Source organism: Hyla sarda, chromosome 6, assembly GCF_029499605.1.
Source record: "Hyla sarda isolate aHylSar1 chromosome 6, aHylSar1.hap1, whole genome shotgun sequence".
Taxonomy (NCBI): domain Eukaryota; kingdom Metazoa; phylum Chordata; class Amphibia; order Anura; family Hylidae; genus Hyla; species Hyla sarda.
Genome location: NC_079194.1, coordinates 265,009,432 through 265,027,371, shown reverse-complemented (window position 1 = coordinate 265,027,371; position 17,940 = coordinate 265,009,432). Strand labels below are relative to the sequence as shown.

The 17,940-nt window shown below is 43.6% G+C and overlaps 1 protein-coding gene across 11 annotated transcripts in view; it reads right to left on the bottom strand.

The window, feature by feature from the left end:
• Nucleotides 1-17,940, bottom strand: part of DNAJC4 (DnaJ heat shock protein family (Hsp40) member C4) — a 241,864-nt gene that overhangs the window by 8,966 nt on the left and 214,958 nt on the right. Inside the window, exon 8 of one of the 11 annotated variants that reach the window (XM_056527210.1) lies at nucleotides 16,405-16,515. The exons of the other annotated variants lie outside the window; for them this stretch is intronic. Within the exon in view, the coding sequence (XP_056383185.1) occupies nucleotides 16,431-16,515 (85 nt within the window). The 3' untranslated portion in view covers nucleotides 16,405-16,430. The remainder of the gene's footprint in view (nucleotides 1-16,404; nucleotides 16,516-17,940) is intronic. 11 annotated transcript variants of the gene reach the window in all.

Sequence of the window (17,940 nt, the reverse complement as noted above, 5' to 3'; positions counted from 1 at the left end):
TCAAGACTAAACAATTGTAACTCCTTTAATCGCTCCTCATAGCTAAGATGTTCCATGCCCCATATTAGTTTAGTCGCGCGTCTCTGCACCCTTTCCAACTCCGCAGTGTCCCTTTTATGGACAGGTGCCCAAAACTGAACAGCATATTCCAGGTAAGGCCGTACCAATGATTTATAAAGGGGGAGTATTATGTCCCTGTCCCTTGAGTCCATCTTTATTCACTTATTTTTTTTTCACTCTTTTTTTGCAATGTTATAGCTCCCATAGGGGACTATAACACTGCACACACTGAGCTTTTACATTGATCAATGGTTTCTCATAGGAAACCATTGATCAATGATTCTGCCGCTTGACTGCTCATGCCTGGATCTCAGGCACTGAGCAGTCATTCGGCGATCGGACAACAGGAGGCAAGGTAAGGGACCTTCCTGCTGTTCTACAGCTGTTCGGGATGCCGCGATTTCACCGTGGCGATCCTGAACAGCCCGCTGAGCTATCCGGGGGTAGTTTAGTTTCACTTTAGATGCGGCAATCAACTTTGAACGCCGAGTCTAAAGGGTTAATAGCGATCAGTGCCATGCGATATTGGCCATGGGTCCCGGACGTTGCTAGGTGCCGGGTCCGACCTGCTATGCCGTGGCCCCGTGTTATAGAACGGGAGCGGACTCAGGATGTACCAGTACGTCCTTGGTCCTTAACAGGTTAATTAAAAACTAAAAAAAATCTTTCAAAATAAAGTAGACATCTGAAAGTATAAGTTTAAAAAACTATTTGGTCAGAAAGTATAAATATATGCAACCTATGGCAAAAAATATATATTTTTTTATTTCATGATTTTTTGCATTGTAAAAAAAACTACAAATGATATCGGCTTTCTTTTACTATGTACATTAAGGATAACTTGTGACAAATAAACAATATCAGAATTATTGTGATTGGCAAAACGTTACCAGAGTTATTCTCTAATAAAGTCAGACATCCCCAATTTGAAAAAACAGGTCTTTAAGGGTCTCTAATTGTCTTGGTCCTTAACCCCTTCCCGCAGAATGTCATATATAAACGCCGGGTTGTGCAGTGCGTTCGCGCATCCCGGCGTTTATAAATGACATGCAGTTAACCCGGCGATGCGCAGCATCGCACGGGTTAACTGGCAGAAGTCCCGCTGTTTCCAGCAGGGGACAACTTCTGCTTCACCCCCAGGACCATCAATTGATGGTCCTGGTCAGCGATCACTGTGATTGGTCCCTGTGGACCAATCACAGTGATCTGGGGTGAAAGTTCAGATCCCCCGCACTGCCCGCCCCTGGAAGTCGGGCAGAACGGGGGACGAAGGCTGCAGGGGCTCGCGGGGACCTGCGGCATTCGGGGGGAACACGTGGGGACCGGCGGACTTACCTGATCCAGCGGCGGGACCGAGGAGCAGCGCGAGACCGGCCACGTGGACGAGCAGCGACGGGTAAGTATGTGGTCCTCAGAGGCAGCAGTGAAGATCTTCACTGCTGCTTCTAGGAGTCTGAAAACTACAACTCCCAGCATGCCTAGACAGCCTTTGGCTGTCTGGGCATGCTGGGAGTTGTAGTTTTGCAACATCTGGAGGGCCTCAGTTTGGAGACCATTGTATAATGGTCTCCAATCTGTGCTCTTCCAGCTGTTGCAAAACTACAACTCCCAGCATGCACTGACTGTCCAGGCATGCTGGGAGTTTTAGTTAAGCAACATCTGGCCCTTCAGATGTTGCCGAACTACAACTCCCAGCATGCCCTTCAGCTGTCTGGGCATGCTGGGAGTTGTAGTTTTGCAACAGCTGGAGACACACTGGTTGGGAAACATTGTTTCTAACTCAGTGTTTCCTAACCTGTGTGCCTCCAGCTGTTGCAAAACTATAACTCCCAGCATGCACTAAAAGACCATGCATGCTGGGAGTTGTAGTTTTGCAACATCTGGAGGGCCCCAGTTTGGAGACCATTGTATAATGGTCTCCAATCTGTGCTCTTCCAGCTGTTGCAAAACTACAACTCCCAGTATGCACTGACTGTCCAGGCATGCTGGGAGTTTTTGTTCAGCAACATCTGGCCCTTCAGATGTTCCCGTACTACAACTCCCAGCATGCCCTTCAGTTGTCTGGGCATGCTGGGAGTTGTAGTTTTGCAACAACTGGAGACACACTGGTTGGGAAACATTGTCTGTTTCTAACTCAGTGTTTCCTAACCTGTGTGCCTCCAGCTGTTGCAAAACTATGACTCCCAGCATGCACTAACAGACCATGCATGCTGGGAGTTGTGGTTTTGCAACAGCTGATGCAAGCCCCCCCCCCCCCCCGCCCCGCCACCCCCGTGAATGTACAGGGTACATTCACATGGGCGAGGCTTTTACAGTGGGTTTCTCGCATCTTGAGATGCAGCAAATTTTGCGCTGGGAAACTCGCTGTAATCCCCCGCCCATGTGACTGTACCCTAAAAACACTAGACTACACTAACACAAAATAAAATAAAAAGTTAAAAACACTACATATACACATACCCTTACACAGCCCCCCTCCCCCAATAAGAACATCCGGTACACCACTGTTTCCAAAGCAGAGCCTTCAGCTGTTGAAAAACAACAACACCCAGTATTGTCGGACAGCCGTTGACTGTCCAGGCATGCTGGGAGTTTTGCAACAGCTGGAGGCACCCTGTTTGGGAATCACTGGCGTAGAATACCCCTATGTCCACCCCTATGCAAATCCCTAATTTAGGCCTCAAATGCACATGGCGCTCTCACTTTGGAGCCCTGTCGTATTTCAGGGCAACAGTTTAGGGCGACATATGGGGTATCGCCGTACTCGGGAGAAATTGCGTTACAAGGTTTGGGGGGCTTTTTCTTCTTTAACCCTTCATGAAAAGGAAATGTTGGGGTCTACACCAGAATGTTAGTGTAAAATTTTTTTATTTTTTACACTAACATGCTGATGTTGCCCTATTCTTTACATTTTCACAAGAGGTAAAAGGGAAAAAAGCCCCCCAAAATTTGTAAAGCAATTTCTCCCGACTACAGAGATACCCCATATGTGAGCGCAAAGTGCTCTGGGGGCGCACAACAAGGCCCAGAAGGGAGAGCGCACCATGTACATTTGAGGTGATTTGCACAGGGGTGGCTGATTGTTACAGCGGTTTTGACAAACGCAAAAAAAACCCCACATGTGACCCCATTTCGGAAACGACACCCCTCACGGAATGTAATGAGGGGTGCAGTGAGAATTTACCCCCCACAGGTGTCTGACGGATCTTTGGAACAGTGGTCCATGAAAATGAAAACTTGTACAGCCCACTGTTCCAAAGATCTGTCAGACACCAGTGGGGGGCAAATGCTCACTGTACCCCTTGTTACGTTCCTCAAGGGGTCTAGTTTCCAAAATGGTATGCCATGTGTTTTTTTTTGCTGTTCTGGCACCTTAGGGGCTTCCTAAATGCGACATGCTCCCCGAGCAAAATTTGCTCTCAAAAAGCCAAATATGACTCCTTCTCTTCTGAGCATTGTAGTTCGCCCATAGTGCACTTCAGGTCAACTTATGGGGTACCTCCATACTCAGAAGAGATGGGGTTACAAATTTTGGGGAGTATTTTCTGCTATTAACCCTTGCAAAAAGGTGAAATTAGGGGGGAAACACACATTTTAGTGGAAATTTTTTTTTTTTTTTTTTACATATGCAAAAGTCATGAAACACCTGTGGGGTAATAAGGCTCACTTTATTCCTTATTACATTCCTCAAGGGGTCTAGTTTCCAAAATGGTATGCAATGTGGGTATTTTTTGCTGTTCTGGCACCATAGGGGCTTCCTAAATGCGACATGCCCCCCGAGCAAAATTTGCTCTCAAAAAGCCAAATATGACTCCTTCTCTTCTGAGCATTGTAGTTCACCCATAGTGCACTTCAGGTCAACTTATGGGGTACCTCCATACTCAGAAGAGAAGGGGTTACAAATATTGGGGAGTATTTCCTGCTATTAACCCTTGGAAAAATGTGAAATTTGGGGGGAAACACACATTTTAGTGAAAAAAAAAATTTTTTTTTACATATGCAAAAGTCGTGAAACACCTGTGGGGTATTAAGGCTCACTTTATTCCTTGTTACGTACCTCAAGGGGTCTAGTTTCCAAAATGGTATGCCATGTGAGGGTTTTTTGCTGTTCTGGCACCATAAGGGCTTCCTAAATGCAACATGCCCCCAAAAACCATTTCAGAAAAACGTACTCTCCAAAATCCCCTTATCGCTCTTTCCCTTCTGAGCCCTCTACTGCGCCCGCCGAACACTTTACATAGACATACGAGAGAAATTGGGCTACAAATATAAGTATACATTTTCTCCTTTTACCCCTTGTAAAAATTTAAAAATTGGGTCTACAAGAACATGCGAGTGTAAAAAATGAAGATTGTGAATTTTCTCCTTCACTTTGCTTCTATTCCTGTGAAACACCTAAAGGGTTAAAATGATGACTGAATGTCATTTTGAATACTTTGGGGGGTGCAGTTTTTATAATGGGGTCTTTTGTGGGGTATTTCTAATAAGAAGACCCTTCAAATCCACTTCAAACCTGAACTGGTCCCTGAAAAATAGTGAGTTTGAAAATTTTGTGAAAAATTGGAAAATTGCTGCTGAACTTTGAAGCCCTCTGGTGTCTTCCAAAAGTAAAAACTCGTCACTTTTATGATGCAGACATAAAGTAGACATATTGTATATGTGAATAAAAATTTTTTTTATTTGTAATATACATTTTCCTTACAAGCAGAGAGCTTCAAAGTTAGAAAAATGCAAAATTTTCAAATTTTTCATCAAATTTTAGGATTTTTCACAAGGAAAGGATGCAAGTTACCACAAAAATTTACCACCATGTTAAAGTAGAATATGTCACGAAAAAACAATCTCGGAATCAGAATGATAACTAAAAGCATTCCAGAGTTATTAATGTTTAAAGTGACAGTGGTCAGATGTGCAAAAAACGCTCTGGTCCTTAAGGCCAAAATGGGCTTGGTCCTGAAGGGGTTAAAGGGTTATATTGCACAGAAGACAATAAAAAGTTTTTGTACTCTGGATATCCCCAGCTCGAGTTGCCCGGGCCTTTGGATTATGCTTTTCTTCATAACTAGAGTGCCCCAGCATATAGATATTCAGGAAACGACGAACTAGACCTGTTCCTGTGATCATTGCCCTGCAAGACCGTGAGTGTATTGTGCATGTTTTGCTTTTTTTTTAAAGCTATGCCTAGTAGGGCTGCAACAGTTAACTAACGTTATAGATAAAAATCGATAAATTGGTAGTTGGGGAGTGGCCTTAGTCATTACGGGGTGTGGCCTAGGTCCATACAGTGATCCCCCGACTTGCGTTGGCTTAAATGAAGGATGAATTTACCTTGCGATAGCTTGTCAGGGCCCACCACATGTTGAATACTGCACTTACCTATGCTACCTGCTTCAGGCATTAACCATTTGAGATCCAATGGAATGTGAAGAGGGGGTTGTTATTCAGGGTCCAGCTCCCTATACACATGCACTGACACTGAGCTGTATAAGGTGGTGTCTGCAAACCGCAAACATGGGGAGAAACACACAGCAGCTTTGGCCAAGGGATGTCCATTCCCTAGTGCAGTGGTCTGCAAACTGAAAATGAAAAGTTTGTAGAGCTATTTGTAAAAAGGAGACAGCAGAGCTCCTCATACTTTATACAAATTTGGACACACTCCATTCAGAGTTTTCTTTATTTTCATGACTATGAAAATTGTAGATTCACATTGAAGGCATTAAAACTATGAATTATGAATTAACACATTTGGAATTATATACATAACAAAAAAGTTTGAAACAACTGAAAATATGTCATATTCTGGGATCTTCAAAGTAGCCACCTTTTGCTTTGATTACTGCTTTGCACACTCTTGTCATTCTCTTGTTGAGATTCAAGAGGTAGTCACGTGAAATGGTTTTCACTTCACAGGTGTGCTGGTATGGAGGAGGATGTGTGATGGTATGGGGGGGGGGGGGGCTTTGCTGGTGACACTGTTGAGGATTTATTCAAAATTGAAGGCATACAAAATTGAAGGCATACTGAACCAACCTCCTCTACAGCATCTTGCAGCGGCACGCTATTCCATCCGGTTTGCGTTTAGTTGGACCATCATTTATTTTTCAACAGGAAAATGACCCCAAACACACCTCCAGGCTGTGTAAGGGCTATTTGACCAAGAAGGAGAGTGATGGGGTGCTGTTCCAGATAACCAGGCCTCCAAAGACACAGGACCTGAACCCAATCGAGATGGTTTGGGGTGAGCTGGACCACAGAGTGAATGCAAAAAGGGACAACAAGTGCTAATCATCTCTGGGAACGCCTTCAAGACTGTTGAACTACCTCTTGAAGCTCATCACGAGAATGCTGTGTGCAAGAGTGTGCAAAGCAGTAATCCAAGAAAAAGGTGGCTAGAACCTAGAATATGACATATTTTCACACTTTTTTGTTATGTATATAATTCCACATGTGTTAATTCATAGTTTTGATGCCTTCAGTGTGAATCTACAATTTTCATGAAAATAAAGAAAACTTTGAATGAGGTGTGTCCAAACTTTTGGTCTGTACTGTGTGTGTATATATATATATATATATATATATATATATGGCATCTGCCTGGAGGGCCCTTGCAGCAGTGCCAACAGATAAATGATGAAAAAAAAAATTCAATAAAATACATTTTTTTTTTTACTTGTATAAAACTTACATAGAAGTCCGTATTACGCAATCTTTTATGAGTAAACTGTGTGCAGATGTGTTGCTCAGAGAAGCCTAATGTTCATGCAGTAGTTATTGTGTAACTTTGGAAATGTACATAGAGTAATGGTTGCAGGACAGTGCGGCTCACCCATCCTGACGTGATCCCACGGAGCTCTCGCTACTTACCTGTTGCGGCTTCCGAACTAAACGCCTGGTGGCTTGCTGGAGTGGCGAGTCGTCAGCACCAGTGAGCCGGGGAGGGAGAGGTCTGCTGGCCAGCGTGGCGGTGGATAGCTTCATAAGCTGTGCACACCAAGAAAAGGTCGGCGTATCTTGTGGGCTGATTCGTGCACTATGCAAACCAGGATGCCGTAGATCGCTGTAGTTTGTATGGCTGACTGTAGATTTCTGTATACAGTGGATGTAATGTCTAGACGCGTTTCGAGATCAGCTGGATCTCTTTTTCAATAGCAGTATACCAACTGTGAAAAATGTGGGTCTTCTATATGTCTTGCTTGTACCTGATTGGACCATTTTTGTTTTTGGTAAAGCTCGTTCTGGATTGGAACTGGGATCATGCAAGGATAATGGTAAACCCTGTAACGGTCTTTGGCTGGAATTGGATATATGAGCATGTATGATTGTATACTTAAACATAAACATTCCACCTCCACATATATTAGATATATAGAGGTATATCTACATGATAACAATGAAAACAGTGTTATATAGAGTATTTGGAGATAATGAATGGAAAATAACAAATAGTATATAATAAAAATAGTTTAAGAATAAAAATATATAATAGTAATAAGAAATAGAAGGGTAATAATAATAGAACAAAAATAGTATGTATGAGATGCCATACACAAAGGGAGTAAAAAAAGAATATAAACCTAGGCAAAATCTAATGGAGTGTGTGTATGTATGATGATTTACATAAAAATTGTGGACACACCAACGGATAAAACTAATTTATACATATATAATATGATATATAGTAAAGTGTGTATACCTATGTCTTGGAAAAGTAGGTAGTGATAGGTATACTGAATATATTGATAATGGGTAACCATAGTAATTTGTGTAAGTAGATACTTGTAAGGTGTGTTTGCTGGTTCATTTGGTATTGTGTATATATACATATAAGTACGTATATGTGTATGTGTATATAAACTGGATGTATGTATGGAGGTGTATACTGACTGAAATATATATATATATATATTTTAAAATCAGATATATTTATTAAGGTATTTTTCAAGTTAAACAAATACACACCATACAACAATAAACACCCCAATCCCAACCACCACCCCAACTGTCCCACCCTCCACCCAGTAACAGTACACCCCAATGTCCACCAAATGTCCACAAGTAAGGCATATGAGCCGTCAAATACAATAATAACTCAAAATTAATGATCACAAGGATCAATGACCCTAGTGAGGGGTGGACTAAACATATGTTTATTTATTACCTCAACTCAGCCCAAAGGACTGAGCAAAAAGTCCACTTTATCCCTCACTTAAATAAAACTTAACTTTAAATTTTTAATTTAACAATAAAGTGAATAATCAGAGCTATAGGTGATTTTAAAAACCCAGCATTTTAGCACCACATATGTTATTGTACTTGTTGTCCCTAGGGACCAACTGGATTTAGAGATTTAGCATAGGGGTGCTATGCTGATATTTAAAATACTACCACACTGTCCCTCCTAACATGTTTCGCCACCAAAGTGACGTCTTCAGAGGTTAGGAAACAATGGCTGTAAGAACGCCGTGTAGAGGGTTTATATAACCTCTCTTACCAAAGTCACAGCCCCTTCCTGTATTTTACCATCCAATGGGGAACTACCAATAAGATTGGCAGTTCACCTAACCAATTGCCAACATTATTGGATTATCCAATCACAGGGATAACACCTGGGCAGGTAACTTACCTCCCCAGGTATACGTTAGCTTACCTGTCTACCTTCCCCAACTGCAATCTAATAGGTCCACTCATTAGCACTCACGGAACTCCGTCAGTTCCGGCTCCTTCTGCGCCAAGTCGCGGCAGATCTCTAGTGCGCCTGTGTGAAAAACCACGCTTGCACCCCAGATTGTAAACAAACCACGTCACTACGTAGCACAGCGCATGCGCCCGTTCATCAATCAATCGCGCATGCGAAAAAACTTAGAAAATAGAACGTAGTGGCCGGAATCAAAGTGCGCATGAAGGAAAACTTAGAACTAGAAAGGTAGTAACTGCAGATTGACATGCATGCGGGAAGACTAAGTTTAGTGGATACTCACTACTGATAGCTTAAATCAGACCTAAAAATGGTCTATCAATCACTATTCTATACCAGTAGTTGGTGACTTCAGCCACATTTGCATATTGTTCTCAGAGTAGAAACTATGAACAAGAGACTCCTTCACGTTACGTCCTCTGCGATACGTTATCGCCGGTCTTTTAGGTAATACTTCTCTGAGGTCTGTATCACTCATAAGTAAAGGCCAAAATTTATTCAATATCCTCACGACTTGATTATTGTTAGAGTCATATGTACCAATACAGCGTATGACCTTTCCAGATTCGTTAGTACTTCTAGACTGATTCGACAATAAATAACTATGTGATGTCGCTCTCGCTCTGGCATATGCTCTATGGAGCCACTTTTTGGGATAACCCCGACTCAGGAATCTCTCATACAACTCATTACATTCCTTCTGAAAAGGAATAGTTTCTACTCTGAGAACAATATGCAAATGTGGCTGAAGTCACCAACTACTGGCTCATATCCCTGTGGGAGTTGCACTTTTTGTAAGTTTATGCCTAGAACCAAAGAATTTATTAATCCGGTGGACAATAAGAGCTGTAAGATTCAGACATTTATTAATTGTCAAACGACTGGGGTAGTGTATGCGGCTCAGTGCCCATGTCCTAAATTATACATGGGCAAAAAATTCAACAACTACAGAGGAGAATATCCAAACATCTGAGCACAATTCACACCCATATGGATACCCCTCTATCAAGACATGTTAGGGAAGTCCACAACGGTAATGTCACCTTGTTGAAATTTTGAGGCATTCAAAAGTGCAACTTGGGCCCACGATGGGGAAATTTGAACCGTAAACTTCTTAAGGAAGAAGCATTTTGGATTTTCAAATTGAAATCTAGAAGCCCATTAGGTCTAAATGAGGGCTTTACATTTTCAGCCTTTCTGTAAAGTTAGACAAACCTCCAGCAATGACAGTTTGTGTAAATTATACAAATATGCGTATTGACAGTAGTATTAATTGTTGAGCTACGCCCCCAATATATTAGGACAGTCTCCCTTCCTGTTTTAATTTTTTCGCTTTGTTTTATGTGTATTTTTGAAGATTTGAGATCCCATCTATTGTAAATTTTCTTTGGACCACTTACCGTACAAATATGGGAACATGCTTGCATTTAAGGTATATTCCCTGATACATACTTTTGTATGTTCATATTTTCATAAACTATTGAGTTTGCTATATTAATTTCTTCACACTGGAACATTGCGATCTGTGAAGGTCCACTTAGGATTTACTGCTGGTTTCACCAGCAATCAATCCTTTAACAATGGTCTAGTATGTAGTATGGGGTATACACACAATAAAGGTAGATGCATATAGTATATTTGGTTTATTACCCATTATATATAATATTGTGTATTGAGCCTCATCAATCATAATTTGTGTGGATCTTTTATACACAATATTTTAGAAATAAATCTCAGGTGGTTGACAATTGCCTGCTTATTCTTGATTGGGATATACTTACCTAGTAATTGGATACATAATTGCATAAATATACTGAAAAGAATATCTATATTGGTTTTGAAATAGTGATTAATAGACCATTTTTAGGTCTGATTTAACCCCTTAAGGACATAGGGCGTATCCATACGCCCCCGTTTCCAAGTCCTTAAGGACCGAGGGCGTATGGATATGCCCTGAGCATTTACGGCCCCCGCCGCTAGCCGGAGGGGAGCCGGGGCCAGATGCCTGCTGAAATCGTTCAGCAGGCATCCCGGCATATCGCCCAGGGGGGTCATTATGTCCCCCCATGTCGGCGATTGCCGCAGATCGCTGGACAATTCAGTCCAGCGATCTGCGGCGGATTCTGGGTCAATCGGGTCTCCAGTGACCCGATGACCCGGAATTACTGGCTGATCAGGGCCGTCAGAGAAGGCCCCGAACAGCCATTGCCAGCAGGGGTGAGGTGGCACTGGTGCCACCTCACTATCGCCCTGATTCGCCGGCCGACCAATCAGGGCGCCTGCTGCGGGTGTCACTCCCGCAACCCGCTCCGCCCCTCTTCCGGAGGACGTGAGCGGGTGCGGGCAGAAGACCCCGGGTGCTGGGGACCCCGATCCCCGGCGTCTCTGTTGGGATCGGGGCCCCAGGAGCGACGGCGGTGGCGAGGGACTGACATGTGCGGCGGCATCGTGGAGCAGCAGCAGGAGGTGAGTGACAGCCTCCTGCTGTTGCTTAGCAACAGCTCCCAGCATGCAAAAAGGGCATGCTGGGAGCTGTATTTATGCAACAGCAGGAGGCAGACCACCACAACTTCCAGCATGCCCTTATGGGAATGCTGGGACTTGTAGTTTTGCAACAGCTGGAGGCACATTTTTCTATGGAAAAGTGTACCTTCAGCTGTTGTATAACTACAACTCCCAGCTTGCACAATCAGCTAAAGTGCATGCTGGGAGTTGTAGTGGTGCATCTGGTGGTTGCATAACTACAACTCCCAGCATGCCCGTTGGCTGTCGGTGACTGCTGAGAGTTGCAGTTTTGCAACAGCTGAAGGCACACTGAGTTAATTAGCAAACCAGTGTGTCTCCAGCTGTTGCATAACTACAATCCCCAGCATCCCCAGCCAAAGTAGTATGCCTCCGGCTGTTGCATAACTACAAGACCCAGCATGCCCTTCCGCTGTCCGTACATGCTGAGGGTTGTAGCTTTTGCCACAGCTGAATGCACACTGGTTGCAAAACACTGAGTTTGTTACCAAACTCTGTGTTTCACAACCTGTGTGTCTCCAGCTGTTGCAAAACTACAACTCCCAGCATGCACTGATAGACCGAACATGCTGGGAGTTGTAGTTTTGCAACAGCTGGATGTTTCTTCCCCCCCCAATGTGAACGTACAGGGTACACTCACATGGGCGGAGGATTACAGTAAGTATCCAGCTGCAAGTTTGAGCTGCGGCAAATTTTCTGCCGCAGCTCAAACTGCCAGCGAGAAACTACTGTGAACCCCCGCCCGTGCGACTGTACCCTAAAAACACTACACTAACACAAAATAAAATAAAAAATAAAAAACAATACATATGCACATACCCCTACACAGCCCCCCTCCCCAATAAAAATGAAAAACGTCTGGTATGCCACTGTTTCCAAAACGGAGCCTCCAGCAGTTGCAAAACTACAACTCCCAGCATGCACTGATAGACCGTACATGCTGGGAGTTGTAGTTTTGCAACAGCTGGATGTCCCCCCCCCAATGTGAACGTACAGGGTACACTCACATGGGCAAAGGTTTACAGTAAGTATCCGGCTGCAAGTTTGAGCTGCGGCAAATTTTCTGCCGCAGCTCAAGCTGCCAGCGAGAAACTACTGTGAACCCCCGCCCATGTGACTGTACCCTAAAAACACTACACTACACTAACACAAAATAAAAAGTAAAAAACCGTACATATATACATACCCCTACACAGCCCCCTCCCCTCTCCAATAAAAATGAAAAACATCTGGTACGCCACTGTTTCCAGAACGGAGCCTCCAGCTGTTGCAAAACAACTACTCCCAGTATTGCCAGATAGCCACTGACTGTCTAGGCATGCTGGGAGTTTTACAACAGCTGGAGGCACCCTGTTTGGGAATCACTGGCGTAGAATACCCCTATGTCCACCCCTATGCAAGTCCCTAATTTAGGCCTCAAACGCGCATGGCGCTCTCACCTTTTAGCCCTGTCGTATTTCAAGGCAACAGTTTAGGGCCACATATGGGGTATCACCGTACTCGGGAGAAATTGTGTTACAAATTTTGGGGGGTATTTTCTGCTATTACCCTTTTTAAAAATGTAACATTTTTGGGAAAACAAGCATTTTAGGTAAAAAATATATATATATTTTTTTACATATACAAAAGTCATGAAACACCTGTCGGGTATAAAGGTTCACTTAATCCCTTTTTACGTTCCCCGAGGGGTCTAGTTTCCAAAATGGTATGCCATGTGTTTTTTTTTTTTTTGCTGTTCTGGCACCATAGGGGCTTCCTAAATGCGGCATGCCCCCAGAGCAAAATATGCTTTCAAAAAGCCAAATGTGACTCCTTCTCTTCTGAGACCTGTAGTGCGCCAGCAGAGCAATTTTCACCCCCATATGGGGTGTTTTCTGAATCGGGAGAAATTGGGTTTCAAATTTTGGGGGGTATTTTCTGCTATTACCCTTTTTAAAAATGTAAAATTTTTGGGAAACCAAGCATTTTAGGTCAAATTTTTTTTTTTTTTTTTTTTACATATGCAAAAGTCATGAATCATCTGTAGGGTATTAAGGTTCACTTTACCCCTTGTTACGTTCCCTGAGGGGTCAAGTTTCCAAAACGGTATGCCATGTGTTTTTTTTTGCTGTCCTGGCACCATAGGGGCTTCCTAAAAGTGACATGCCCCCCAAAAACCATTTGTCGCTCCTTCCCTTCTGAGCCCTCTACTGCGCCCGCTGAACAATTAACATAGACATATGAGGTATGTGCTTACTCGAGAGAAATTGGGTTTCAAATACAAGTAAAAATTTTCTCCTTTTTACCCCTTGCAAAAATTAAAAAATTGGGTCAACAAGAACATGCGAGTGTAAAAAATGAAGATTTTGAATTTTCTCCTTCACTTTGCTGCTATTCCTGTGAAACACCTAAAGGGTTAATACACTTACTAAATGTCATTTTGAATACTTTGGGGGTGCAGTTTTTATAATGGGGTCTTTTATGGGGCATTTCTAATATGAAGACTCTTCAAATCCACTTCAAAACTGAACTGGTCCCTGAAAAATAGTGAGTTTGAAAATTTTGTGAAAAATTGTATATGTGAACCCAAAAAAAAATTATTTTGAATATCCATTTTCCTTACAAGCAGAGAGCTTCAAAGTTAGAAAAATGCAAAATTTTCATTTTTTTCATCAAATTTTCACCAAGAAAGGATGCAAGTTACCATAAAATTTTACCACTAAGTTAAAGTAGAATATGTCACGAAAAAACAATCTCGGAATCAGAATGATAGGTAAAAGCATTCCAGTGTTATTAATGTTTAAAGTGACAGTGGTCAGATGTTCAAAAAATGCTCTGGTCCTTAAGGTGAAAAAGGGCTCGGTCCTTAAGGGCTTAAGCTATCAGTAGTGAGTATCCACTAAACTTAGTCTTCCCACAGGCATGTCAATCTGCAGTTACTACCTTTCTAGTTCTAAGTTTTCCCGCATGCGCACTTTGATTCCGGCCACTACGTTCTATTTTCTAAGTTTTTTTGCATGCGCGATTGATTGGTGAACGGGCGCATGTGCTGTGCTACGTAGTGACGTGGTTTGTTTACAATCTGGGGTGCAAGCGTGGTTTTTCACACAGGCGCACTAGAGATCTGCCGCGACTTGGCGCAGAAGGAGCCGGAACTGACGGAGTTCCGTGAGTGCTAATGAGTGGACCTATTAGATTGCAGTTGGGGAAGATAGACAGGTAAGCTAACGTATACCTGAGAAGGTAAGTTACCTGCCCAGGTGTTATCACTGTGATTGGATAATCCAATAACGTTAGCAATTGGTTAGGTGAACTGCCAATCTTATTGGTAGTTCCCCATTGGATGGTAAAATACAGGAAGGGGCTGTGACTTTGGTAAGGGAGGTTATATAAACCCTCTACGCGGCGTTCTTACATCCATTGTTCCCTAACCTCTGAAGACGTCACTTTGGTGGCGAAACATGTTAGGAGGGACAGTGTGGTAGTATTTTAAATATCAGCATAGCACCCCTAATCAGCGCATTCTGCAGATGCGCTGAGAAGATCTCTAAATCCAGTTGGTCCCTAGGGACAACAAGTACAATAACATATGTGGTGCTAAAATGCTGGATTTTTAAAATCACCTATAGCTCTGAATATTCACTTTATTGTTAAATTAAAAATTTAAAGTTAAGTTTTATTTAAGTGAGGGATAAAAAGTGGACTTTTTGCTCAGTCCTTTGGGCTGAGTTGAGGTAATAAGTCAACATAAGGCACGTCCATCAAATAAAAAGCATTAAATCAGCAGTAAATGACAACTTTAAACAGCACCGAGGCAGGCACACACACAGTAAAGAGAACATAAAATAGGAGAGATCATATACACGGAGCAGCACAGTGAGCCAAGGATCCCAAGCAGACACACCAGGACTCCATTCACACATTCAATCCCCAGGAGAAGGTATCCCATTAAGTACTATCAGATCACCGATCAAAAACATTCATCCAAGGTCCCCAAACTGCCTGGAATTTACAGGTAGCTTTCCGCTTTTCATATATACCTCTCTCCATCCGAACAATAAGTGACAGTCTAGCAATAAGATCAGTAACAGTAGAGGGGCTAGCTCTAATCCAGTACTGGGCTATCAGTTTTCTAGCCTGGTACAATACCCGTAGCATCCCAATCTCTGCACCTGAGGACTCAGAGTCACATCCAATAAGGCCCAAAAGACACTACTTAGGGGCTAATGACAAATTAATCCCATACACTCTGAATTAAAAGCAGTACATCCCTCCAGTAAGGCACCAGATGTGAACAATCCCACATCATGTGAAGTAGATTAGCATTCAGTTGACCACACCTAGGACAGGCAGAATCGGTTCGTATACCTATTTTATGCAATCAAGCTGGAGTTTTGTATATCCTGTGCACCAAGTATAGCTGGAACAGACGGTTCGCCTCCGAGAGAGACAAGAAGGGGGTGAGGGCCAGGACAGTAATCCATTCGTCATCAGTCAAGGGACCCACATCAGCTTCCCATTTACCCCGCACCAGCACACCAGCAGAGGAAAGCCAGCATGGTAGGAGCTGAGCAGCTCCCGATACAACCGGGAGATAACCCCCGCCGACTCCCTCTTGGTAACCACAGACTCAATAATCACATTTGACTCGATCCCCAGCGAACCCAACCTGCCCTGCACCTCATACACATGTCGAAGTTGCAAGTACCGAAAAAAGGAGGAACGAGGCAGGCTAAGCTCACTCTGGAGATCCCCAAATGATTTAAATACGCCAGCTGTACACAGCTGGTCAAGAGTACACAGACCCTTCGCTTCCCAGAATCCAGAATCATGGAACGTGAAGAACTCCTGCAAGGCCGGGTTATGCCATAGGGGAGTGAACCTAGTATATCCCGTTAAATTTAGGATAGCCTTAACCCGTCCCCATAATTTACACAATAGCTTAGTGGTGGGGGAACCATCCGGTGGTCTAGTGAGTGCACCGATCTCTAAGATGTGTAAAGGGACCCTACCCCCATGTTTGGCCATAAACAACCTGCCTGCTGGGCCCACAGTATGAGCTCCTGCCCAGCCCCTAATTTGGTGCCACTGGGAAGTCAGAAAGTAGAGCAACGGAATAGGAATAGTCAACCCCCCAGAGTATTTACCCTTCTGTAGTGTCTCCAACCGTATCCTAGCAGGCTTCCCCCCCAGACAAGCCGTCTGAAGAGACGTTGTATTCTGTGGAAGTAAGCCATCGCAATCCATACCGGAGAGCTCTGCAAAATATAAAGGAGTTGGGGCATTAACACCATCTTTGTTAAATTAGTACGTCCAACCACAGACAGGGGTAACTTATTCCAAACTTCTAATTTTTGAGAGCTCTTATCTAAAAGAGGAACTAAATTGTGCGGTATATAGTCATGAATTGAGGGAGTCATCTGGATCCCCAGGTTCTTAAATTTACTAACAACCTGAATATTAGAGTCAGTTATCAGGGGGATAGGGGGAAACGTATCCAGAGGCATTAGCACCGACTTATCCCAGTTAATCATCTAACCGGAGAAAGAGCCAAAGTCGGAGATCAACTGCATAACCGGAGCCAGCGAGCGGGCGGTATCTCCCAAGAACAATAGCATATCATCCGCATAGAGTGCCACCCTCTCCTCTAACCTACCATAGCGGAAACCAACAACATCCGCTGAAGATCGGATAATACAAGCCAGAGGCTCAATAGCTAGGGCGAAAAGGAGCGGCGACAGGGGACAACCATGTCACATACCCCTACACAGCTCGAAAGGCTCAGAGAGCCGTCCATTAACCCTGAGGCGCGCTACCGGAGACTGATAAAGCAACTTCACGTAGGACATAAACCTAGGGCCAAATCCCATACACTCCATAACCCGCCACAAATAGTTCCACTCAACACTGTCAAAAGCTTTGGCAGCATCGAGTGAAAAAATAGATCGGGCACCCACACCCTCCTGTGTCATCTGGAGATTAAGGAACACCCTACGAATATTAGCCATTGTCGACTTCCCTGGCATAAATCCAGTTTGGTCCCCGTGCACCAATGACAAATACCACTTTAGCCAACCTGTTCGCGAGCGCCCAAGCCAGCAGTTTAACATCTGCACACAGGAGTGAAATAGGTCTATAGGATCCCGCAAGTAACGGGTCCTTTCCAGGTTTTGGGATGAGTACCACAGTAGCTTCCATCATAGAGTGAGGGGGAGATCCCTCCACTTCTGCCCACTGGAGCTTCCTCTAAAAATTGTTTATATAGGGACTGGGCCTGAACCCACTGCGATTGTGTTGCATCCGTGGGAGCATGAACATAGGTGTTTTCCGCTGTAACTACTGCTTTCCGCAACCGCTCCCCCTTCTCCCTGGTCATAGCCTTATGAATACTTATATCTCTAATAAAAAGTCCCCTCAGATACCCTTTGAGGGAGTCCCAGACCACAGAGACCGACGCCGAACCAGCATTGAAGGTGATGAAATCACGCAACTCAGCAGTAATTATCCCTGAAGTTAATAAGAGTTGTAGCCAGAACAGATTCAGCCTCCACGGCAAGCGACCCCCCCCAGCACAGTCAACCATCTGTAGTTTAAGACGAATAGGAGAATGGTCCGATAGTCCTCTAGCTAAGTACTCCACCTCCCTTACCATATCCGTGTCCCCAATAACCAAATCTATTCTA